The sequence below is a fragment of the Anopheles gambiae genome, chromosome 3 (assembly GCF_943734735.2).
Source record: "Anopheles gambiae chromosome 3, idAnoGambNW_F1_1, whole genome shotgun sequence".
NCBI classification, from domain to species: Eukaryota; Metazoa; Arthropoda; class Insecta; order Diptera; family Culicidae; genus Anopheles; species Anopheles gambiae.
In genome coordinates this window covers 87,371,289-87,398,359 of record NC_064602.1, presented here as the reverse complement: position 1 = coordinate 87,398,359, position 27,071 = coordinate 87,371,289, and the positions used below count along the sequence as shown (strand labels likewise).

The 27,071-nt window shown below is 41.1% G+C and overlaps 1 protein-coding gene across 1 annotated transcript; it reads right to left on the bottom strand.

The window, feature by feature from the left end:
• Positions 1 to 1,582: 1,582 nt before the first annotated feature.
• On the bottom strand, positions 1,583 to 4,273 carry LOC4577643 (uncharacterized). The gene has a single exon (XM_061659838.1). It carries the CDS (start codon positions 4,250 to 4,252, stop codon positions 1,775 to 1,777), a length of 2,478 nt encoding a protein of 825 aa, XP_061515822.1. The 5' UTR covers positions 4,253 to 4,273; the 3' UTR covers positions 1,583 to 1,774.
• Between the last annotated feature and the right edge of the window lie 22,798 nt (positions 4,274 to 27,071).

Here is a 27,071-nt window from a genome sequence, read left to right as displayed (position 1 = left end):
TGAGTGTCAATTACCGTCCACTGCGCTTACAGCAAACGGTTTCATGGTCGATTGAGATAATTTCCAACTGATCAAAACAATTGTAGTCGACAGCAATATGCTAGATACGCACTGCACGTCAAGCCTCACTGGCGTACACTTAACACAATTGCATCAAAGGTATATAGCGTAGCAAAATGTTATTGAAGATGACGGAGGAGAAAAAAAAACCTCCACTCTACCAGTCACTAAAAAGGCACTGTGATTGCAATTACAAAGCAAACATCATTCTTCTGAACGCAAATGTGGTGAGTTTTTGCGTCGCAGTTCTGCATCGGCAAGAGCTCACGTTCCACACCAACGATTTAGTAATTACGTGCGATCGTTGGGATATGATTTTCTGCGCGCATTTGAATGATCTCAACCATCCAATAGCTCTATTCAGTTGTCGAATGCAACTCGGCTACTAGCCAGCGCTTACAGTCATGCAACATCAAGTATCTATCCATTGAACGATGACTGACCAGCAACTCTTCAGCTACTCCTTTGAAGGGTGGAGCGTAATTTGAGCGTTTTCCTACAACCCTTCGAATTCGTTTTCCACGCAACCAAAAAGTAAAAATACAACAGCTACTCGTACTTGCATCCTTCTGCACAGACAGACAGGCAGATGGAGGCAGACAGTTTTCTTCAAATTGCTCAAGCAAAAGGATTTACCGAATTGCGCTAAACGGTTGCCGCGTGCTGCCTACCATCTTTCCGATGCTACTGTTTGAAGAATTGCACGTACCACGGCAACGAAACGAAGGGACCTATAATTGAAAACGTAAAGTTCCAAAAACCGCACGCACAACAAAGCAACAACGTTTGACGGGATGAAGAAGATGATGATGATGTTGATGGTTCACTGGAAAAGCCAGACACTGGGCAAACTAGTAGACTGCACAGCGATGTTGTGTAGCCGGTGTGCAGAAAGGAACAGTGGACAAAATCGATAACTACTTCCATCGAAAATTTACCTCTTCAGATGTGACTTCAGTTCTTCAGGTGCTGTGTGTTAAGCACGTAACTAGCGAATCGTACCATTCCGAGAAGCATTTGCTCGTCCCGCGGCCGCTTTTTTATCTTCCAGCTAATCGAAGTACATCGAAACTTGGGGTGAGCGTTGAGCACGTTATGTGTACACAGATCAGCCCACCACCGCCGCCGAACGGTTGTAACGGATGTCTGACTTCGAAATGTGAAGTAACTGCCTTTCATCGAACCGTAGCACCGAACGTATGCAGTACACACAAAAGGACAAGCAATTAAACTCACATGCTCGAAACATACGCACGCCACCGGCCGGTTGTAATTCCGGTTCGCGTGCGTACCGTTGCAGTAGTGCCAGTACCCTTGTTGCCCAAACCGTAACCGTTTCCACTTTTTATCACCAGCACTGTTGTGTTCGGTTCGGATTCAGATAGCTCGAGAGTTTTTTGGTTGTGGTTTTGTGAAGCTTCAGTGCCAATCAATAAGGAAAGGAAGGAGGAGATGGCGGTTCGATTATCAGACCGAAACCGAAGAGAACGTCTTTACCGACGAAAAAGCCGACTGAAACTGATTGTCAATTACACCGTATCGTAACCGTCACGGGCATCGATTTATTTTCCCTTTCTGTATAGAAGCAAACGTACACGAGCCTATAAAGCCACGGTTGCTTTCGGTTACATGGATAAGAGTAAAAACGTTATCACAACTAGTTTGTTCTATCACTTTATGGTAGTGTTGTTTGTGTTTTTTTTACGGGAGCCTTCTAAATTGTGTACAGTTTGCAAAGCACAGTATCCCCCGGAAGGCACGCCTTGAATGGGTCGTAGTAGATGTAATCCTCCAGACACTTTCGAACGCCCGGTTCTCCCTGGAAGCAGTAAACGTAGCTTGTGCAGTCATTTGCGATCGGTATGTAGCCGGTAAAGCCCTCAATGCAGCCGTCGTTCCCGTCTCCAGGGTCACCTCCAACGGCTGGTGGAACGGCTTCAGTGGTTGCTGGCGGTGCTTGTGTCGAGGTACCATCGTTTCCATTGATTTCAGCGCAAGTTTCGTTGTTTCCTTTGATGCACGACTTCAGGTAGACCGAGAAGTAGTATCCATTCTTGCAGCTTTCTTCTTTCGCCTTACTATTGGAACAGACGATGTATTTCGTGCAGGAGTCTGGATGGGGCACGCTACCTTGAATAGCATTGACACATAGATAATCGTATGTTCCAGAGCCCTCCGAGGAATCCTCCTCAGATCCGGACTCTTCAGTAGTTGGGAAGGTTGGCTCTGGCTCCACAACAGTGCTTTGGGTAGTAGACTCCTCTTGAACATCGTCAGGGCACGCTCCATTTTTCTGCTTGATACATAGATGCAGTTTCGAGGTGTATGCATAACCCTTCTTGCAGCTCTGTTCCTTGGCCTTGTACTTGTAGCAGGAGATGTATTTGTTGCACGTCTCAGGGTGAGCCACGCTTCCTACAAGAGTCTTGGCACACAGATAATCGTACGTTCCAGAGCTCTCCGAGGAATCCTCCTCAGATCCGGACTCTTCAGTAGTTGGGAAGGTTGGCTCTGGCTCTACAACAGTGCTTTGGGTTGTAGACTCCTCTTGAACATCATCAGGGCACGCTCCATTTTTCTGCTTGATACATAGATGCAGCTTCGAGGTGTATGCATAACCCTTTTTGCAGCTCTGTTCCTTGGCCTTGTACTTGTAGCAGGAGATGTATTTGTTGCACGTCTCAGGGTGAGCCACGCTTCCTACGAGAGTCTTGGCACACAGATAATCGTACGTTCCAGAGCTCTCCGAGGAATCCTCCTCAGATCCGGACTCTTCAGTAGTTGGGAAGGTTGGCTCTGGCTCCACAACAGTGCTTTGGGTAGTAGACTCCTCTTGAACATCGTCAGGGCACGCTCCATTCTTCTGCTTGATACATAGATGCAGTTTCGAGGTGTATGCATAACCCTTCTTGCAGCTCTGCTCCTTGGCCTTGTACTTGTAGCAGGAGATGTATTTGTTGCACGTCTCAGGGTGAGCCACGCTGCCTACGAGTGTCTTGGCACACAGATAATCGTACGTTCCAGAGCTCTCCGAGGAATCCTCCTCAGATCCGGACTCTTCAGTAGTTGGGAAGGTTGGCTCTGGCTCCACAACAGTGCTTTGGGTTGTAGACTCCTCTTGAACATCGTCAGGGCATGCTCCATTCTTCTGCTTGATACATAGATGCAGTTTCGAGGTGTATGCATAACCCTTCTTGCAGCTCTGTTCCTTGGCCTTGTACTTGTAGCAGGAGATGTATTTGTTGCACGTCTCAGGGTGAGCTACGCTTCCTACGAGAGTCTTGGCACACAGATAATCGTACGTTCCAGAGCTCTCCGAGGAATCCTCCTCAGATCCGGACTCTTCAGTAGTTGGGAAGGTTGGCTCTGGCTCCACAACAGTGCTTTGGGTTGTAGACTCCTCTTGAACATCGTCAGGGCATGCTCCATTCTTCTGCTTGGTACATAGATGCAGTTTCGAGGTGTATGCATAACCCTTCTTGCAGCTCTGCTCCTTGGCCTTGTACTTGTAGCAGGAGATGTATTTGTTGCACGTCTCAGGGTGAGCCACGCTGCCTACGAGTGTCTTGGCACACAGATAATCGTACGTTCCAGAGCTCTCCGAGGAATCCTCCTCAGATCCGGACTCTTCAGTAGTTGGGAAGGTTGGCTCTGGCTCCACAACAGTGCTTTGGGTTGTTGGTTCGTCAGGCTCTGCCGTACACGTCACTTTGCTGCCAGGGCTACAGCTAATAAAATCAGCTAAAAATATGAAACCGTCTTCACATCTTTCAATCGTTGCCTTTTCTTTATTACACACGAGATACCGATCGCATGCCGTTGGATGGACTCGTACACCGTACAACACTTTGTAACAAAGATAATCATACTGCTCATCGTTCTCCTCTTGTTCTGGTTCAGGCTCTGGAACTGGTTCTGGCTGAGGTTCCGGTTCTGGAGCAGTTTCCACAGCACAGATAGCACGATCTGCTTCTACACACTTTCCTGTCACCGTATCGTAGTACTTTTTCTTGCAATCTTTAATCTGTAACACACCCTTCTTGCAAAGTAAATACTTTTGGCAGTCACCCGCGATACCGTAGGTGAGTCCTTCCTCCTGCTTGGAACAACTGCCATCAATAGAAGATTTTTCCGCCCTAGCTGATCCAAGAATGGCCAGCAGCGCCACAGCTTGTACCACTAGAAGTCTCATGTCTTGTTTGTTTGTCTGTTGTACTGCTGTGTGATCGGAAGATGGATTGCTTTTATACTCAGCCCCTAATAATACATATCCTTATCAAGCAGTATATAGTTTATGATCGTCTCAAACAGACCAATTGCACAAGCGTCCAGCGATGCAGCTGACCATGACCACGGTAAATTACCGAGTGTTATCATTTCGCGGCTTGAAAAAGTCGTTTGTTTTCTTTATTTTTAGTCAACAAAAATCGATAACCACATCGTACATGGCATGCTGGCGATGCGTCGGAAGTGGTCATTTTATGTCGATTGGCCTTGTCAATTGTGGGTCTATAAATGAAGATGGACAACGAACAGGATGGTTATGATATCGCACCCATAACCTACACGGAGTACGTACATTCTAGGTAAAGTCGTAAACTAACTCAATCGCACATGTTCGTGGAAAGTCATTGCATGTGAGGAATTTTCTACCATGACAAGGTTTTGCCATGGAATGAATTTCAGTAGCCTTTGCAGACAAATTGCCACTCCCGTTTCTGGTTGGTTCAGTAGCTAGGTTTGCAGATAAGTATAGATTGAGGAAATGAGTGTTCAAAAAACGTCATTTTTTTGCGAATTATTGGTTGAATCACGCTGGATGTGATCACAACAGTGAGTTGGCATGATGATTGAACCATTGAATGAGCCAATCGGAACGACTGACAGAATCGTATCACTTGCAAAGTTATGAATGAGCTTACCGTGACTGCTGTATTTTTACTGTTATGACACTCTAAAAATAAGCATTTGGTATTATCTGGTTATCACAATATGTTCTTTGATACTTGTCATATGCTATAAAACATACAAATCAAACAAAACAAAAATACTTCAGATGGCATAGGTGGGTTCCCTTAGTGAGAGCATACAATGAAATGACATCTTTTCGAGGTAATCTTTATGAGCCTTGAAAGTGTTTGTATGGTACTGGAACACCTTTTACTGCTCTTTTGACTTTTTACCTGTTGACCTTTTACCTGTTGACCTTTTACTATTATTACTGAACTTTGGATTGAGCACTTGAAGTTATTTTAAAATGAATTTTAAGCAATGAAATGCTTTATGATTGATTGACTGGAGATGTATAAATAATAGTCGACCGGTTGGTCTAGTACACAATCTTTATTTTACTAAATTGTGTTCTGAGGGTGATGACCGGGATGGATGACCGGATGGAGCGTAACCAAGGGATATGATAGTCCTATAAAAGATGCATCTTATCCGGTACGATCGCAATAGAAATGGTTATATCGTAAAGCATAAACGCAAGATTTGTGACATTTTAGAATACCGTAAGATGTAACTATTGCCTAGAAGAACCATTCGTTTTGAAATCTTAGATAGTACTTGGTTCTACCTTAAAGTTACCTTGGTTCATAAGACTCTCGTCGTTTATTACTTTGTTCTGTTCAGTTGACAGTCATTTTCTACCGTCCAAGATTTACTTAAAAAACGATAAATATTCTAAAAACCCTCTACTAAACACTCCGTCTTGCAAGATACACATCTCGTTCCATCATCCCGATTCAAGTGAGCCGTCTTAAACTTCGCCTATAATCGACCCCAACACTCTCGATCCCTTTATGGTTCAAACTAATTAGTTTCACCTGAGCCACTTTGCACGTGCATCGTTTGCAATGCACGCCTAATCCTTTTCGGGGCCGGGTGTTTGCCTCGGTTCAGAAACTTTACAGACATTTACCACCGGGTCAGGCACGGTATTCGTTGTCGAGTCTTTTTGCTGTTGCTGTTAAACATACAACAGGAAAAGGATAGCGAACGAGAGCGATAGCGGCCAACGCCAAAGAATGCCACGCGCTGCGGAGGGATTAAAAAAGTTACCGCCCGACACCTGACCCACGTGCGGTACCGGCGGGAGGTTTTAGTGGGCGCAGTCGACAGACAACTGCATCCGCAAGGGCGAGTAATGTGTACTTTAGTAATTAAAAGTTGTGTAACAGTCCTGTGGGCGAATCGTTCGGGAATGTGAGCAGTTTACTTTCCACGGGATTAGAATACCGGGGATGCCTCAGAAGGTTCCCCGGGGGGAAAAGGAAACAGGAACTACCCCGTTTAAACAGCATCCTAGCTCGTTAACCGATCGAGAAAGGGACAGATTTTTGGGGCCGGCAAAGTTGCAGGCGGGAAAACAAAGTTTGCCAACTCAACTTCCGATCCGTGTGTTCGTGCGAAAATTCATCAGGATTTAAACGCACCAAAACCCAACGGTTACTGCTAGCACTGCTAAAAGCATTTCCCATTTTGCAGTACCCAATGCTCCTGTTTCTTTCCCTCCCCCAAACCGAACCGAATCATCTTTTATTCACGCAAATTTGCAAATGATCATAAATGAAAAATCCCCAATCCGCGAAACGTCCATGCGTGCGTTTAATGGTTTGGTGGAATGGGCGGGGCGAGTCCTACCCTGTTGCATATTTTAAATCATTATTTTTATACGAAATTAATGTTTTAACTGGCCCTGCCCGATCCGATGGCCTGCCCGTCCCCCCGGCCACTCCAGGGGTCAGCGTTGAAGTGTCCCTAGGTTGAGCGCTCTTAAAACTCTGTTTACATTCACACAAAACAGTTTTATTTGTTGCAAGCTGCAGCAGGGGCACCAAGCAACCCCGCGAGTGTGCGAGTGTCACTGAGAGGATTATAATTTTTAATTTGTTTCCCACTGCCATGGCTGTTTGATTCCATGCTGCGTTTGAACCCGTTCGGTAGGTTTGCTCGTGCTGTGTGTTGGTGCGTTTGGTGGGAAATTTATACCGTATCGGAGAGATTTAATGTCACGCGTACGAGTCCGGGGCGATGAGTGCGTGTTTCATGATGTTTTTCCTCCACCGCGGGGTTTGCTTTGCGATCGTACCCCCTGCCGTCGTTTCGGTTGCCATGAGTTGTGATTAAGCATGAGTAAATGGTTGATTTTGTAGCACAAGCGAGCGTACTGTGAAATGGAACCTGTATTTATGCATTACCCGGTGCGTACTGATTGTTTGTTTCGCAGTCAATGTGTTCCAGAGGTTTTGGAGTAAACAGAATATTATTATTTTCTTTGGAAACTTATCAAAAATAACCAACATTATATAAAACATTATTTATATTTGTTTGTTCTAGATATTTTTCTATACAATAGATTAAATAAATAAATAAAAACACATAACGTATATTGTCTCAGCATCACGCAATACATAAATAATGAAGAGTTATATTATTCGGGCTACTATATTAGTATTAAACTACATTTGTCTATAAAAGGTTAATATATAAATATATAATTAATTAATTAATTCAAATGTATTAACGTGTAATGCCATTCTGGACATATGGGTTACACATTTTTGATTGTTTTGTATAACATATTTTACAGGTTTTTATTAAATATAATAGTCCATAAGTGAAACCTATGTTACATCTGCTAACAATTTCTATGATGAAACGAATTAAATTACATAAATAAAAACAAAAAGTTACTTTACAATCAATAACCTTGCTGTAGGGTTGACTTTATTTTGAAATATTTTATACTATAATTCATCATATAAAATGTGTGCAAATATTAAAAATGACATTTTGCAGCTTATGTGTTGAGAAACAATATGGTAGTGGAAAAAATCAACTTTTACTCGTGAGTGAGCTTTACTTCTAAAATGCCTAAAATGGTGAAAATTACTTCCATATGACAAATTACTACTTCAAAAAATTGCAATGTTGTACTTATCTTCTTCCAAAATCATTTGCTGTCCAATTAATTAACGCCAGGATGTCATTTGAAATTTATTAAAATGTCTGAAATCAATTAATAGTCTCTAGTTCGCTTTACTTTGTATCTCCTGGTTAAAATGAATGATTATTTATTTTTAATTTTAAACGGACAGCATAAGGTGCCCTTGAAATGTGGCTGAAAAATTGAATGGTATTAATTTTTAGACTAAGATTAGATTTAAATAGCAGTCGACGGCGTCGTTTACAACATTCTAAATTCTTTCTAAATTCATTTTGCTCAGACAAACATATTTATCTGAAACATAAAATCAAACAAACTCACTCGCTGCTCCTACGGCTTCGGTTCTGTTTCGCATTCCTATTTCGATTTCGACAGACTTCTTTTTCTCTCTCTCCCTCTTTTCTAATGGTACTTCCTTCCTGCGAAACAATAAGCAATTGTTCGGCTTGCCGAATAGATTGATGGCACTTGTTAAGTGTAAAGGTTCGCTCGCACCGTATAAAGGTGTACGCACACCGGAAAAGAAACCCATGGCGGCACCATCACCGCCACCATCAAGACAACAAGAAAAATCACTTTCTCCTTCCCCCCTCGACAAAGGGCCGCGGAACACTTTTCTTTCCTCAGAGCAGAGGGTTTGTTATTTCCAAGAGCCGTCGTCGATTCGATGGCAGCGTCCAATGATGATGCTGATGAGGCTGATGCTGATGCTTGAGACCCTTGCCGGCTTGTTTTGAGGTTGTTGTTGGTTTTCGGTTGAATTTTTGTGCAGCTCTTCTCGTTCGCCGAAACTGCAGGAAGTTGCGTTGGGTAGAATTCAGAAGCACGGGAAGCTATAAATTCTTGCGCCGAAAGCGCAGGAAAGCCACCAGAAAGGGAAGAAGCGCGGCCCGCTAACAGGATTGCTTTACTACACGCACTCACGCGGTTGTTGATTGGTGCGTTTCCGGAGGGTTCGGTTCTTAGCGTTTTTTTCTCTCTTTTTGGATTTACTTTCTTTTCTCAGGACTCTTAAGGCCGCTCTTTGCTCGTCCGATTGAGAGGTTGGCGTCGCCGTGCGGTGTGTTCACTTCGACCCCTTCGGGGCAATACATTCAATAAGCGGAGGCCACTGTAACGACGGGACGGGAAATTGAAAAATCTAATAAAAGATTGATGAACACGACGCCCGAATTTATGCACCCCTGGTCTTTTTTTTGTTGTTGCTTATGATCAGGGGGCAAATTCTTGCGCACACTTCAAGTCAGTTTCTAATATTTCCCTTGTCAAAATTGCACGATTTACTTCAGGTTCCCCAAAACCGAAAGAAAAGGAAGGTTTGAAAATGAAGCGGAACAATGCGTGCGAGGAAATGAAATTGTTCCCGGGATAAGCAGAAGTGTCGGTGCAGCTCCGTTTGAATTTTGGCACTTTCGCAGCAATCTTCATCACCACAACCGCCTCCGGATTGCATTCCTTCAAATTCAAAGGGAAGAAAAACGAACGCTTCAGGGCTTCGAGTGCGTCGCGTTCAATGGCAGAAAGCGCGTAATGTCTTATCCCTTGCGGCAGCAAACAGTCGGAACTACTTCAGGAACACTTTCAACATCGGCATCGATTGCTGGGACATATCAACACGTTTTCGGGAGCGTATGAGACTAGCCCTCTGCTAAAAGCCCCCAACTGCATGGATTAATATCAATAAGGGAGAAAACTCACACTTGGCATTACATTCTTTTTGAGGTAATGTATGCTCGAATATAAATTGCACTCAATCTTCACTCACATGGGGTTGAGCCAAAAGGGCAAAACAAAACCGTATTCACAATCGCATACGTGATCGGAAATCTGATGACGTAGCTCTATTTGTCATGACTCAATAAACGCCTGAATGAGGAGCAATGTGCAACGGTTTTCTGCTTTTGCTTTATAGAGGTTTTCCCTTTAAATGGCAAGGATTTCTCTCTCGCTCGCTTCCTTCCTACACAAACACACAATCACTTTCCCGTCAAGATTGATGCGTTTCGAACGATTTTTTAGAGGTTCTTATGTGTCGGGTATGAATATTAGATGCAGCACGAGCGATGAATCCGGTTCCGGAACAGCCGCATTGACACCGACCAAGCGGATATTTGGGGAAAACGTTTCTATTAGCCCGAACCACCCGGGTTCAATTTTTCACTGACCAATCCCATCACAGGGGCAGGGTAATGGCGGCGAGTGAAATCATCATCAAATTTACAGCTGTTAGACACGGCATTCGGAGAGGGAAGAAGAATGAAACCCCGATCCGGTTCGACCTTCCGGGCTGTGTAGTGCGAGCGAGGTGTGTATGACCAGTCCAGTCTCATCGTGGATGGACCTGTGCGAATGGTTTGGTGGGGTGAATTTATCTTTCCCTTGCTGCAAGGGCATCCCGGCCCCGGTTCCGAAAGGATCGGCTTTCGTCGCATCACGCTACGGTCATGCAACTTTGACATTATTAATGACTATTTGTAATGAATTTTATTCATCCCTTCGTGTTTTGCTTTCTTTGCTGCTCGCCGTTTCTTTTGCCGTTCCTCTGTTTTAGTTGGGGAACGGGTTATCCCTTGCGTCCTGCCTTCTGGTTTGACTTTGGTATGACTCCGTTACTGTGTCGTGCAGTCCAACACACTGGGGCCTGCCAGTGGGTACGGAAATAGCCAACGGGATGAGCTTCTTATCTAGATCCGCAGCAATTCCCATTCCGCAGACCCTATTCGGAGCTGCACCGCGGTCAGGTAAGGACGAACTCGAGTACTAATGAGTTTTGTGTTTGACTGAGCAATTCTGCCAACCTACCGGGGAGGTAGCGCTGTAAACGGCGACGGAACTACACTGTTCCTCATTAACCGAAATGAGTCCCGCTTTTTCGATCGCTTCGGTGTGAAATTGTGAAAAGTCATTCGCTTTCCATTAGGTTAGGATAAATTAGGTGCACGATTGGGTAGAGCGCAAGGACTGTTCTGTGTTTGCTGAATTTGCGCCGTAGCTGACGATGAGCTGTCAAAAGGTGAGGCAAAGAAGGTTGTATGAAGGTTGCCGTTTTTTGAAATGTTGTTTTAGGCTTCGACTGTTGATGTTAGAGTGTTGGCCCCGGGGTACGAGGAAAGGTGCCCAATGTCAGAAGGATCATTTGTTAGGCGTTAATAATTCACTAATGAAAAGCAGTGTCTTGAATAACTATTAGTAAGTGAGATGAAAAACAAACTCGTTGGTTACTGCAAACGTTGATCTAAAGAAGAAAATGAGATCACAAACTTCACTTTCATTTGTTAAAATTGTTTCTATACCTGCTGATACTCTTTACAATATTTTAAATGAATTTCATTACTAATATGCTTGACATGAGCCATACACTCTGTTCTTGAACATTTTCTTCAACAGTTCCGACATATAGCAATGCAATTGATGATATTGCTTTAATTATATCATCCAAGCTTGGGTTCAACATTTTTAATACCTATTTTTAAAAGTTATTGTAATGTTTATTCATCAAAGAATCAGCAACAGAGGGACAAAAGTGTGAACAGTCCAAAATGTCGCTTCATGAATACCCCATCCTCCCACACGGCAGAATTGTTGGACATTTTCTGGTTATGATACAAAAGCCTTAACGGCCAAAAAATGTAGCTACAAACACAAATTTAATAAAGATCAAAATGCCTTATGAAAAAGTAATGCCATGTCCGAAAAATTGATAACTGAATCCTCATGAAAACTTGCATGATCAAAAACAGAATAAAAATGAACATTAAGTTTTACATGTATTGCGTGGACGATAGTCAAATGCTCTCTTTAGCCGTAAAGTCGCATACAAAACGAAATAAAAAACTTACTTCAACCAAGCATTAGTTCATTTTCTCTATACAAAATTTCGAATGCGACTTCCTGCAATCCGATTGTCTTATTACCACGTTGAAACATATAAACATTGATACGCATATTGACCTCAAGTTCGAACATACTGATTGTCCCGTCATTCCATATTACTTTAGTTAAAGTGGAAAGAGTATGATAATATAAAATGTCACACAAGAAGATATTCAGTATTTTGGACTTTGCTGACAGCTGCTGTAAGGCATCAATTTTGGACTCTAACGAATCAATTTTTGTGTGTAGGTCAACATTTTTTTTACTCTTGTAGGAGTGAAAATAATTTTACAAGGTATTCAGGAATATTTATGAAAATTTTAATATAACATCACATAAACACAAAAAAAATTTGCACAATTTGATTATTTTTTTGGAAAACAACTGATGGAATTTAATTAATTAACTAAACAAATACATGCCATCTTTTTTTATTCTATTAAAAAAGCCTAAATAGACATTAAATTTCATATATTTGAAATGATATCGATGAAACTTTTAACTGCTTTACTTAATTTCAATGATTTAAGAAAACACCGTTTCATGCATTGCGTTAAATTTTGTTAAAAAAGCAGCGATGTAAAACTCCTTTGACAAAAAAGGTGAATAAGAGCCACAATTTAGCGCCAAAACTGTAAAATTAGGCGCTGTAATGGTCATTTACAGAACAACGGTAACGCACCATTTAAAACGTTTTGAGTGAAGTGTTCATTCCCTTTAATTAGTTACCGTATGGCAAGCGTCACTGTTTCCTCCACTTCGATACCCAACCGACCAGCCACCTAAATGACGACGTTTCGTAAGCACCGTTTCAAATTGAACTGCATTAATGCAACGTCTCTATTTCCCCCTGCTGGATCGCGATCTATCACCGACCGATGAAGACGCTGCGTGACGCATACAAATTTCATAATTTGACTGCAACAGTATCGAAAATGTTTCCCTTGCACCAACTGGAAGAGTGGGTTAGCGACGAAGCGGGGAGTAATTTATCATTCTTTAGAAAATCCCAAAGGAGCGCGTCGGAATTCCGTCTGCCTTGAAGCTGCGCACTCCATCGCCTGCACCGTGGTGCTGTTGGTGCGGTTCGGTGCATCGATAAAGCAGAGGCCTCCTGCAACACGGGCAGCATAACGGCACACTACGCGGCAGTCCTTTGCATGCACAACCAGTCCCCTTTTTGCCCCGTTTGTAAGTGGTTTCGTATCGATCGGTGGACAGCCACATGTAAACTTATGCTGCTACGAAACTGCGCTGCGAAACACGGCCCGGTGAGTGCGGTAAATGTGTACGGGGAAATAGTTTTCGCCCGCCCGAGCATATTCTAACAAGCACCAAGTGCATTCCGCACGGGCCCTACATAGCAAGAAGCATACTTTTCCGGCAAGAAGTTGCAGCCGTCAAAGTCGAACGGTAGGCACTCCACCCGCGAATACCATTTTACGTCCGATAAATGTCGCTTTAACGATGCAACGCCAATGCCAGCCCGATGGGACGATGTGTACTCATTTGCTCTTTCTCCCCCTTTCTCTTTTTCTCTTAATCATTCGAAGTATTTTTAAATCAATCCATCATTACAACAGTCACAGACGAGGGGCAAAACGTCTTGAGGAACGAGCAGCTAATAAAAATCTGAACACAATCGCTTTTGTGTACGGATTAGCTCGGCGGGTGAAGATTAGCTTCGGTGCCGCGTGCTTTATGAGGAACCTTTTTGCTTTTGCATTTTACGGGCATTTTTCTCGCTGCTTGTTGCTTTATTTTTGCACTCCATCCATCATCTTTTATAGGTGCTACCCGTGGTGTAGTGGGTGTAGCTGTTCAGTGCTTGTATGCCATGTTGCTGCTACTGCTGCTTTCACATTTCACCGCGGTACCCTGATTTACAACTTAATTTTTAATGGCTGTGCTGTATGGAGCATTTGTGTGCTATGGATTTTCTTCTTCTTCTTCTTTTTCTTCTTATGTTGGTTGTTGGGGGATAGGAACTGCATTACGAAAGGTAAATGCGGATAAGTTGTGTGTCAACGTGTGGCCTATTGAAAGGTTCTCCGGCGGGAAACTATGACCTACGGTCGTGAAGTACAGTGCGTCTCCATTTGCATTAGGTTTTTTTTCTGTTTGTTCAGACCTCAAATTGCATACCTTGTAGGCGTTGTTGTATAGTGCAGAATGTTGCATGACCTTGCTGGAATATACCTTTTACAAAAATCGATGCCATAGCTTACACGTTTTTAGCGTATACGGATCATTATCAAACCAATGGGCAAACATAACAAATGTGGATGGAAATAATCTATAACATTTACGTATAACAGCAGTCTTTTGATATTGTACATTAAAAATAAAAAAGAGGAAATTAAATTTTCGTTTGAGGTCCATGAACAGTCTAAATTTTAAATTAAAATATACAGTTCATAAAGCACGTAATATATGTTTAATAAATTCTTCAAGCTCCTTTATATACATTTTGCTTGCGGTTTATTGTACTAATAATGGGTTATCAAAATGTAGTTCTGTTTTAATTTTAAAAAAAAATCGCTATTGATAGTTCAGACTCAACATAACTGTTTGAAACACCTTTAGGTTTCATTGTATGGCACATACAATTACAATATACCTTCATGGTAAATGCCACTGTATTAGAGATGGGAATATAAAACATAAATTAAAACAAGGTGGCATGTTGCAGTACCAACGGATAGGTTTGAAGCGATTTTTAAATCACGATCGCTGGCCTAAATAAAAATACATTTTTGGAATCGGCCAGTTTCTTGAGCAGCATGGACATTCGTAAGGTATTAAAATAATCTTAGAACTCGTACGTACACCGTGTGAAAAGAAATTAGTTTTTCTATAAACATGTTTATGCTTGGACCTTTCGACTCCCTAAGCCTTTCTTTACAGCTTACTTTTCCAGGAGTAACTAGTAAAAGCATTAATTCCCAGTTATTTAACACTGGACTTAAATAAAGTGAATAACTTAAAATAGGTATCTTAAATGTATTGTACAAACTTGTATAACTATTAAAATTGTATAGACAACAAAATTAGAGTATACAGCTCTTGTAAAGAATCTAGTCATCAGAAAGGTGTAAATTCAAAGTGTCAAAGAAACTAATTTAACAAAAAAAACATGTTGAACATCACGGACTAACAAGTTCAAATTTTTTAGACTAAATAGCGAATAACATATTTTAAAAAATCCGGATTTTAATAATTATATAGCAACTGATTTCTTAACAACTTACTAAATATTTTAAACCGTTTCCGCACACTATTCCCATCACCACACTGAATACATTGTTATGAAAAAGGCCATATGGTTTTCTTTTGCCCTTTTCTAGCTATTTTTGCATGTCACCTCAGAAGCGATAGAAGTGCTAATTAGCAACGGTGATTGATGACAAAACACATGCACTTGCATTTAGTGTGTGGTACGGTATTACTTTGTTGTGCTGATTGTTCTATTTTTATGCTTCCATTTCGTCCTTGTACTTCGGCAAGCATTGGTACCCATTCGGCCACCCGCTTCCTGGTCTGTACACATACACACAAAGCACAGCAAAGTCTTTTCATCAAGCGGAAGGGTCGAGCAATCGAGGTGAAGCTCGTACGCGCTCCCTTGATGTTAGGTTCTGATTAGCGGAAGAATGTCGCACCGTATTTAATTGAGGCAGAACACGGCTCGAGTGTGTGCTGGGGCCTTTGTAGCATGGGATTCGGGAATGGAATACGGTTCGTTTGAGCTGAAGCACTCCGTTTGTACTAATAACTGGTAGCCGCGTTTTTGGAATGTGGTGCGTATGTATGTGTGTGGCTGTGTGTCGCTTTCAGTGATGCGTACGCCTGCGTTGGAATGAGACTCTGGTAGCTGTGGAATGTGACGACATGTTGTGCGCATTACGTACCAAACATTCCCACCATGCCTGCCTGCCCGCCCGTGCGCACGTGAAGACGTCCAATAAACACCTTTAATTTACTGTTGACACCGGGGGGGAACTTACCTTTACCGCCTGCTACCCGTTCCCCCCATAGTGCCCAACCCTTTCCCATTAAGAAGCACGAGCGAGTAAACGTTTGATCGCATTATGTTTAACCTTAATTTACATTCCACCATCGTTTTTCGATGTGCGCCAGGCGGATAGCATAACTTCCAGGCGAATCGAGCGCGCGGGTTAAAATTACCCGCACTTGAAGTTTTGCGATCGCGCGGTACCAGCATGCGGCTTTGCGTTCTCGCCAGCCGTTGGATGCCCGGGTCCGTTCGGGAGGGGTGGTCGTGAATTTTGAATCGTTTAATTAAAGTGGAAAACTTTTATCATTAATATCAAATTTATGTTGCGTGCCCCGTCGCTGGCAATCGTGTCTGACAATTGGAACACGAAAAACGGTTCTATTATCCACCGGTACGGGGGAGGGTTTCAGATTGTATGTTTTTTTTTTTCTTCCCCTTTCTTGGCCCGGTGGCCTTCATCCGTTTCCGAAAGGTTCGAACCGGCCCAAACGCCTGGGAACTATTGTGCGGCGCCAAATGCGCCAAAGGTATGCTCGCGCCCCGGCGTTTCGGCACTGTCGATCTGATCTTGTCGGCGTGATAAAATGAGTCCTTGGGGGCCCTACGCTTCGGTTCGGTGTCTGTGGGCTGAAAATAATTGAACGGCGCGTTTGTTTTTTTTTTTCAACCTTATCTCAAGGAAAACGGGACCCGGGCGGCCCGGGCATTTAATGGATTGCAATTAAATTAATTCGCCGTTATTAATCATTGAAACGTGTCGTGCTCTCATAAATGTATCAGCAAATTAAAACGAAGCCTGCTGTTTTGCTTTCCTGATCCGTTCGGAGCCGGTGGCTGCATGGGGCGGGTAGAGGGAAAAAGGGGGATACACTATTTTTCAACGGATTGTATCGATTTATTATTTTCATCCGGTCGGTTTGCTGCTTCGGTAGTATTGTGACCCTTTGTGACATTGAAACCAAAAACGCAATGAAATGCTCGCACTATAACGTGAACTAGAACCTTTTGGTGTATTACAAAATAAGTAAAAATTTAAGCATAATTATAATAACAATGATTATATGATGATTATATTTACATAGAGCGCTCACATGCTCATACAACGCCGGACGGGCTTGATTTACATTCTGAATACGCTTTAAAACTAACAAGTATTAGAGCATCCTGGATTTGATGCTTATTTGTCCTTAGTTACAAATTACTGTTGTTATTGGAATGAAACATTAAACTAAATTTGAAAAACTCTAATTGGTGTAAACATCACCGATGAATGACAGACATTTTTTGCTATCTTTAGTTCTTGTTGTACTCTGCCAACAAAGTCGTACACATTTTATGTTGGATCGTGATATTTAATCCCCTTGTAGCACTTTTTCCGTTGTAAAAATAATCGTATAAAAACAGTTAGGCATGATTCTTTTTGTATTTTTAATTATTCTGCACACTGTAAATGCTGTTATTTAGCTATTCAACAAAAAAAAATTTCAAAAGTATATAATTGCGTTCAAAGAATTATGAAATTATGTGATAACAGACATTTTATGAAACGTCAAACAAGCAAATTTGTATGCCCCTTTTACAGTACAATTTCTACTGGTTCTAGTCTCACTATATTTAGTGCCTGTGGGGTTATAAGAAGAATTAATTGTTTAATTGAAATAAACTATAATAAATTTACTATTATAAATTCATTTAAATTTTTCAAAAACGAAAAATTATAATGTGGAATAGAACTTTTTCCTTCACAATTCAACCTTTCTTTGTGAACAGTGCTTTGCGCAAAAATAAGGCAAAATGCTGAACTAGAAACAAAACATATTTTCAGCTGAACAATTTAAATTAAACAAATCAAACAAAATACAAAATTGTTTTCCTTTGGAGGTAAGTCAAAGTCATTGAGCAATATGATGTAAGTCTTAAAAATTTAAGCGTTTTGTGCAATTGTTACTAGATAGTAGATACTTTAATTAATTTACTATGTGAAGTACAATATATTGATGTACAATTGATGTAAAATGGAACAAAATAAAGCAAATTTTATTTGAGAATAATCATCATTTTTTAAGTGCAATATTCGAAAAGAAAAACTTTTTACATTGTTCCAATTGTGTTTGGATAACAAAATTAAAAAAAACTACTCGTAGCAACAAAAAGCCTTTTTTTAAAGCATATCCCTTGTGTTTTCTGTAACGAATGTGAAGTGTAATATAAATACTTGTGAATTATACCTTTAAAGAGCTCTACATGCTGCAACTTAACTCTATAAATTATGAAAAAAACAAAGAGGTGCCAACGTAGCAGAACTCCAACTGCAATCAATGGTACACAGCGGCTGAAAAGCACCGGCAAAGAGGATTTGCAATCAAACCGATTTTTGTATTATTCAGCACAAAACTTTAGGCTTTGAAGTAAACGTCGCGCTTTAGCGTTCGTTATAGATTTAACGCCAGTCCGTCATCGAACAGGAGCACAAAAGCACTCACCCACTCACCAAGCGCAACATCAAAAAAAAAAAAAAAAACACGAAAATCACAAATATGTCTTAGCGCAGCTAAAAACCACAATGCAAAGAAGTTGAGCCGAGCGCCACAGCAAACGCACAGCTGGTAAATTATCGTCCTTTTTAATGCATTTGTGGGTTCCCCTCGGCTTTGGCAACGAAATCGGTCTCCCCCGGTAGCGACGAGACGGAAGAGCAGGGAAACAGTGAGCAGAACGCGTCAAGACGGATTTCACTCACCAATTTCTTCCTGCACCGATTTCTTTCATCTTTGAACGTCCCCTCGTCCGTTTGCAGGCAAAGCCATTAATGCTGTATAATCCCTTTGCCCAAAAGTGGACTGGGAAAAGCGGGTCAGGAAACACATGCTCTAATGGCATTATTTGTACCCCGAACAGGGAAAAGAAGAGGGGAAAAGAATTCGAGACCAATGCTCAATTGGGTGTTGCTGTGGGTTGTGCGTTTTTGTGGTCAGGAAGGTGCTGCGTGGGTGTGTAGCCATTTGGAATAATTTTATTATTTTTGCACCACGGCCAAACACGGCACTTCCCCCCAAACGCTGCAACATAATTGAGGTGCACAGATGCTTATTGTTTAGCACAACAGTGCCTTTTCTGTGTGATACTAGAATCGAATTTCCAGCGTCCACGATAAACCATTTTTCATCTTCGATCTATCACAGTCCCTTTCCCGGGTTGGAAACACTTGCAATTACGGTACACCGACCACAGAATGTCTTCAATTCCGTTTAATTGCATACCCGTTGGGCGCGAGCCGACCCTTCGAACACTCCCAAGGTACATAGAGATACTCAGCTCACATTGGTGGTTTTTAATTTAGAAAATTGGCTTACAAAATCGATCGAGCACTTGCCTTGGCCTCGTACGGTTGGGTGGTCCACCACCGTCCAATGTACGATACAAAGCACAATAAACATAAGATTTTACGACGGTCCCACGAGCGATCGTCATCCTCATTTTGGCCATCCTCCCCCCCCCCCCCCCCCCATTCATTAGAGTTTAGTGATTATTGTGCAGATTAGCATTCGGAAACAGTGTTTATTGCTCTAACTCCGGTGTCGGATTTGATTCGAACCTTCGAAGTTGATGTGATGAATAGCATTATGGGTCACATTAGCAGCAGTAATGTGCACTGCACAGCGCTCAAACCACAGTGATGAATGTAATTAAGCGATTAATTCCATTCCGGTTCTGTGCAACGGCCGTCCCCGAAGGGTTATGCGTTAAAATTTTATATTTGCCGCATTAGATCATTTATTCATGGGCGGGAGAAAGAATGAAAAAAACCAACTTTCGCATTGTTTGAACCATCATCACTCAGGACAAAGCGACAAATGTGTCGTTGCCTGCCCACACAAAGCAGTAGCAGTAGCAAAGGGACACACATATATACAAAAAATCTTCCCTCCATCACCCTCCCCCATTGGTTCATCCCTTTTGCGGTCATTAAAATAATTTGATTGGTTACCTCGCCGTGCTTTTTGCGTGCTACGATGCCACTGTTTTTTGTTTGCTCTTTTGTATTTTGCTGTCTCCCCATACAGGGCGGTTAGCTTGGTGGTAAGGGGGGGGGGGGTTTCATTTATTTAACGCAAAAGGATTACCCCGGTTTACATTCGGGCACTAATTATTTGTTTGCCGGGCAAGCGTATTGAGCGCATTTTAATTTATAGCTGCACTTCCGGGGTCACCCGATGTCCGCCACCGCAGCAAAGTTTGTCTGTGGGGCACGGGACAGAGGCAACCTCGTCGATCAATGCGTGTTCGCTTCCGGTTTTGTGCTGTGGCTTTTTATTGTGTTTTTTTCTTTCAAATTATTGTTACTGTTCTCACAAACGGATACAGTGGTAGCCACCCTCCGCAACCATTACGCTTCACTCAATTGGAAAGCACGAGCTTGAGAGGGGATTGTTTTTTTTTTTTTGTAACAGCAAATACAATTCTAAACCATTTGAATAACGATTTGTGCTGACGATTTTAATGACATAGCAGCGGAAAGGCTGCATTGAAAAAAAACCTAACCATCACCTTTTAACTACAATATTGTTTGCCATTGCGCACAGCGTCTGCGGTTGTTGTGGTGGTTCTACGCAATGTTGATCAACAGTGTGGGGAGCAGTCCTTTCTGCATATTAAAACAATAGCTAATTTTATTTACCATTGTGGTGCAAAAAAACAATGCAAATTCTGGGAGTAAAAAACCCAACCATACATTGATCGATTTTTAATCACACGCATACACTAATTTAATTGCTTACCGTGCGCCTTCTCCCACCAGGGTGGGACGCTCCGTTTTTGTTTATCTCCCTCCTTTTCTCCGCAGTACATTACAAGTCAATAGTGCGCGCCCGCGTGTGTGAGCGATAAAAACATCGCTAACGAAATGGCCCACGGGTGATGATAAAATTATATTTATCTAATCAATTGCAAACGCCCAGCGGGAAAGTGATAACAGTGTGCACTATCTATGCTAATGTGCCCCACTGCGCACAAGCACGCACGCATGATTAATTAGCTGTTATAATTGCACCCATTCTCGTGGTTAAGTAACACACTTGGACCCACCTATACACGCACACACAAATATACAAGAAAAAAGAGGTACTATTCAAAACGAGGGCATTATGTTTGTAGTACAAATTAAACAACGATTTAAATATGCTTTGTGTTACCAATTGGTTGTGGAAAAAGGCCATTTGGTATGGTTTAAAAAAAAACCCCGGATGGAGATTAAACGAGTAATTTTCAATTGCATGAAATGGATTGTACACTTTTTATTTTAATTACTGCGGTCGCTGATTAGCAATTATTCAGAACGATGGTGATTTTTTTAAATGTATTAAAGCGTAGTCTTGCACATAGCCTATATTTCAAACATAATTTTCTGTTGTTACGCGTGTTTGCAGTATTTTTATAGATATAGGGCACTATTTCCTTACTTTTAGTAACGTAATTTTTCCTTGATAAATTAATCAAATTATCGTAAGTGGAATACTGTGTTCTTAATATTCAGCTGGAATTATTGCATATCACCAGCATGTAATTCGGCTGAATAAACAGATTTGATGAAAAAAGGGAAACACATAGATATATTAAAAAAGATATTTTGGATTTTATAGGACGACAAGAATTCCATTAACACATTTATTAGCTTTAAAAACAATCATTTTTTACTTCGACGTAGAATGTACCACGACGTGTACATCACAATGCATTCTTTATCCCGTTGCACGCCTGAACGGAATGCCTAGCACAGAATGTATACCGAATGTTTGCCATCACAACAAGTGGCTCAATATATTTGCAGCATTCCAAAGCTATGTACAATTTTTGTAACCAAGAATTTGGTGACCCAGGTTTTTGCAAACCTTGGACCAGGAATCCTAGTTGCACAAATCATTGCACAAGACCCAGGATATTGTTAATTCACCACAACAATATTTTTTTATATAATGATTGTCCATTACAACGCCTACTTCCGAACAATTCTAGATCTCGCTGAAAGAGTCTATTTTGTTATTATTATTATTATTATTATTATTATTATTATTATTATTATTATTATTATTATTATTATTATTATTATTATTATTATTATTATTGTTATTATTATTATTATTATTATTAGTATTATTATTATCATTATTATTATTATTATTATTATTATTATTATAATTATTATTATTATTAGTATTATTATTATTATTATTATTATAATTATTATTATTATTATTATTATTATTATTATTATGATTATTATTATTATTATTATTATTAATATTATTATTATTATTATTATGATTATTATTATTATTATTATTATTATTATTATTATTATTATTATTATTATTATTATTATTATTATTATTATTATTATTATTATTATTATTATTATTATTATTATTATTATTATTATTATTATTATTATTATTATTATTATTATTATTATTATTATTATTATTATTATTATTATTATTATTATTATTATTATTATTATTATTATTATTATTATTATTATTATTATTATTATTATTATTATTATTATTATTATTATTATTATTATTATTATTATTATTATTATTATTATTATTATTATTATTATTATTATTATTATTATTATTATTATTCTTATTATTATTATTATTATTATTATTATTATTATTATTATTATTATTATTATTATTATTATTATTATTATTATTATTATTATTATTATTATTATTATTATTCATTTACTTATTTGTTGGCCTTTAGGGTTTTACAAATGTGCTCCCATAATCTAGGGAAACATATGGGATGAGAAATCACGAAGACGAAAGCAAAATTGGGAAACTAGGACGTTGAAGTCGAATAGGAGATACGAGTCTGTTAATTACAGTGTCACAAAGAACGTAATCATATTCCTGAACAAATCAACAACTCGCTGAACATGTCTATTTAATCCTCAAAAACCCTGTAAGTCACCTCATGAAAAATATAACGGGATAAATTAGATGTTTTTTACACATACAACGGAATATTCTTCTTCTATTAGGCGTAAACGTCCTACGCGGGTCCTACGTATCACGGAACCGCCCCGCTATACCACGGGACCGCGGAACATTATTTTGCTTAATAAACGAAACTATTCCGTTAAATACACATTTACTTTTTAATTGCCCTCGATAAGCTCCTGAAGTTGAGCAATATTTTAAACGTGATGTACTAGGTTGTTTGGTAAGGTATTTTGAAGAACTTACTCTATTCATTGTTGGCAAAATGCATATTTCTTATTAAAGTTTTTGGAACACATTGAATCCATTTTTTTGTAAGTTGTACGGAAGAAAAAGTATTTAAAATTCCTAAACGGCACATAAATTGCTCCCGTGATTACTGCATTTGTGTGATTGATTTATGTGCCCACCGATTGAACATAGAAATGTCAAGGTATCATTACTATTAAGACACATATCAATCAAATCCATAGCTATTTAGCTGTTCTGCTTCCGAAAGCCTGACCACAAAGCCCGGGACCTGTAATAATTATGATTTATTCCTCGACTGTCAGCAAAAATCCTCCTCACGCAAAACGCACACCGGTAATGACCGGTACGGAAAGGTATTGCCATGTTTGCGGGTGGTTTGGTTCGATTTTCTCGCATCATAATGATAATAATATACTAGACAATTGCGATCGACCGACTTTCTTCCATCGCATGCAGACTCCGAATGCGTACCGGAATCACTTCTGCGGGCTGTATGATTGATTGATATCCTAACAACGCACAATAATAAAGCTCGTCAGCGGGTTGCTTGTTCGGTCTGCAGCATCTTGACAGTAGGCAGAGAGACGCTCACATACATTCTACTGTCATTTTGTTGAAGATTTTCTTTATTGACAGTGGATGAGTTTTATTGCAGTGGTGCGGTTCGGTGCGGTTGATTTATCAAGCCCGGGTGTATTTGAGTGTAACGTCCTCACGTACACACACGGTGGCTTAGTTTCGTTCCAACCGCCCCCAAAGACTGGTATGCAATTTTTTTAAAACGACATCCATTACAACGTTGTAATAAGTGTGAAGCGGGACCCATCTGGTTTTTGGACGAGTTTTTCGCCTGAATGGTTTTATTACAACGGACACTTGTTTTGTGGCTTTTTTTGCACTTCCCGCGGAACGTGCCTGGGATGCTTCTGTTGCATACTTTCCGGGGTGCAGGGCGGCAGCAGCTACGTTCAATAAAAATAAAATGAATCATGACGACAGTAAACGGGTGCCGCCGGTTCGTCAGTTTTAGTCCATAAAACGATTAAGGACGACACGTGCCTCCGGAAGCACGAAGGAGGCACATGTCAACCTGCACCCACACTCACTCAAACACGTACACGGCACACAAAAAGACACGCAATGGCCACGCCGGCTTGTTAACAATCGCTAACAAGGCGCTGCACGTGCTGCAATCCCCCCCGATCACGCTGTACGCTTCCGGCCACAGCCGTGAACAAAAGTCAAAACCCCCAGCGCCGCCGAAGTTGCCCCAAATATTACTTCTTCTTGTTGTTCCTTTTTTTCTTCTCTGCTGCCATTCTTATGCCGGATGACTTTGGTAATTGTGCACGAGACGCTTTTGTGCCATGCAATATTCAATTAGAAATTGAATGACTGTAAGAAATGCCACACCGTCAACTCGCCACATGTGTATGAGGGAGCTGCCAGCGCAAATGTCACGACCTTTCCCGGCAGCTACACTTCCGGAACTATTTTCTTAGTCAGGGGACGGCAAAGTGTTTGGTAAAACTGAAGCATTCGAAATGCTTGAAAAATGACTTTCTCTATATTAAATCGTGGCTAAAGCATTGGATGATTTAATGTAAGTTTTACATGTTGCTTTTTTATTGAAAAAAAATTCAGGTTTGGTGAAAAAACCTTCGTTTTCGTTGTGGTCAGGTGCTTTACAATAGCCTTTTTAAACAGCAAAACTTCTTTCAGACATCATCCATCAATTACGTGACGCACACGGGCGGGTGGCGTCCAACGTTACGATTTGTTAAATAGGAGTAGGATGAGCAAAACTTTTGTCATATGTTGCAACTTAAACAATCACTCTGGTAGGTTATGTGTACGGTATGCTTACATTGATATTTTCGCGTAACGTAATTAAAGGATAGTACCCAATAGAAGAAATCGTAAAAACTATAATGATTAGCGAAAATGACATTCATTGCAATGAAAACTTTCTTCAAGAATATCAAATTTGAAGTCTAATATTTAATATTTTGACCAAAGTTTTTTTTATAGATAAAAAGGAATGTTTAGATAAAAAAGGATTTACTTCTAGCCATCGAGAAATTTACGTGTCTTTCAACCGACCTGTTCTTACCGTAAACCTTACAACCAATATACATTGATTTGTAATGAACTATGGTTTGAGCGAATTTAATTTGCTGACCACTGGATTTGACCTTTTCAACGCAACCGTTGACAGCGCCGGCAGTTTAACAGCGTGTAGAAAATTACCTTTCCGTGAGCGAGCCCCAAATTGCACCAAATTAGGCAAAGTGAAATAGAAAACTCATTTAAACTGGAAAGAATTTTTTCCTCCCAAAACTAAAAAAGAAAAAAAAAACGGTTCTACAGTCAAACTTATACTGCTAGGGGCGTGAGCAATGGGTGACTATGGGCAGAGCCGTCCTTTAAATTGACCTTTTACGTGTCGCGCACGTTAAGGCACACACATACACATATATACGCAACGTGTCGCGCTGCATACACGCCCCAGCGAAGCAATTTAGTGGTCGTCAGACGTCTAGACGTCCCGTTAGGCTGCCAGGTATCATTAGGCGGCCGTCTAGCGTCGGTCTGGTCGGCTTCTCTCGGCCAGCCCATTGTTACACTGCTCCACATAGCCGTCAATTTTGTCCGCCCGGGTATGGGTGTTTGCATTCGTACGTGCCTTCGATCTGACCACATCCCGAAAGTGCACGGCCAGCGTGCGTTTGTGCATCCCGAATGGTGCCCGAGAGGAACGGCTGCAGATCTTCGCTTCAAAACGCTCGACTGTAACGATGCGATCAATTAAATATATATAGCGTCCGAGGGGTCCGCAACTACAAATCCAATCCCCTTCATCTGTTTTTCCAACACACGCACACAAGCCAGACACACACACATACACACGCAAACCACCCACGACATGCAAAGGGGGAGAGCATACTTGTACCCGCACTGAATTAACTATTCTCTGATGAATTGCGTTTTTGGCTTCGATCCATCCGCAGGTTCGGTTCCTGCGCCCGGCCCGGGGGGGAAATTACTCTCTCTCCCTTCGCGTGTCATGACGAACTCATTTGTGCTTGGACGAAAAGGTGCATAATTTACGCGCACGAGGCCCGAAGCCGATGGTGTGTACATCGAAGCGTATGCATTCCCAGAGGGATTTGGTGTGCGGTCGGCACCGACCAACACCAACCGTTGACGCGCCGGATCGGATCTGTTTGGGAAAGAAGGGGTTTGATGGTGGTGGGCTGTGGTAGTGAAGATTAATTATCAGTTTGTGGCCCGGTGCAAGTCCGCGCACGGCACAGTCGAACCGTTATTGCAAGGCGTGCTGCATCAAACAACGGATTCTGCTAATGCCAATGGGCAACGCTTGCTTACGGGTGCACCCGGGAGTCGATTCGATCGTGCGTTTCTGGTGATGATGAAATATTCGCTCCGTTTTGCCGGGGTAATATCGCATTGGAACGGTGGTGGGCAGCTCCAAACGCACCGTTGTTGTTGTTGTTGGTTCGCTGTTGTTTGCTGTGGATCTGGAGTAGAAGGAACCAACGTGTGTGTAGTGTTATTTTTGCGTGGCAGCCTTGTTTGGGTGCCTTGCGAGCGCAGAGGAAAACGCATCCATTGCAATTATTCACCAATAGGCAGAAGGATGCAACGATGCTGAGGCGGTACTTGAACGAACGATAAGGATTAAAACAGTGGACCGTTCGAGCAGGATGCTCTTGGATGCGTGGCGGTTGCTTACGAATGGTAGAGTAGAGCTTATTGAGGAATGAAATTGATTTCATAACTTGATTGAGTTACCTCTCTCCTTGGACGGGCTGGCCGAACGTTGGCAGAGAAGGTAACATTGTTATGCGAATAGTGTGTATCTAGCAGTTTTCTTATGAAA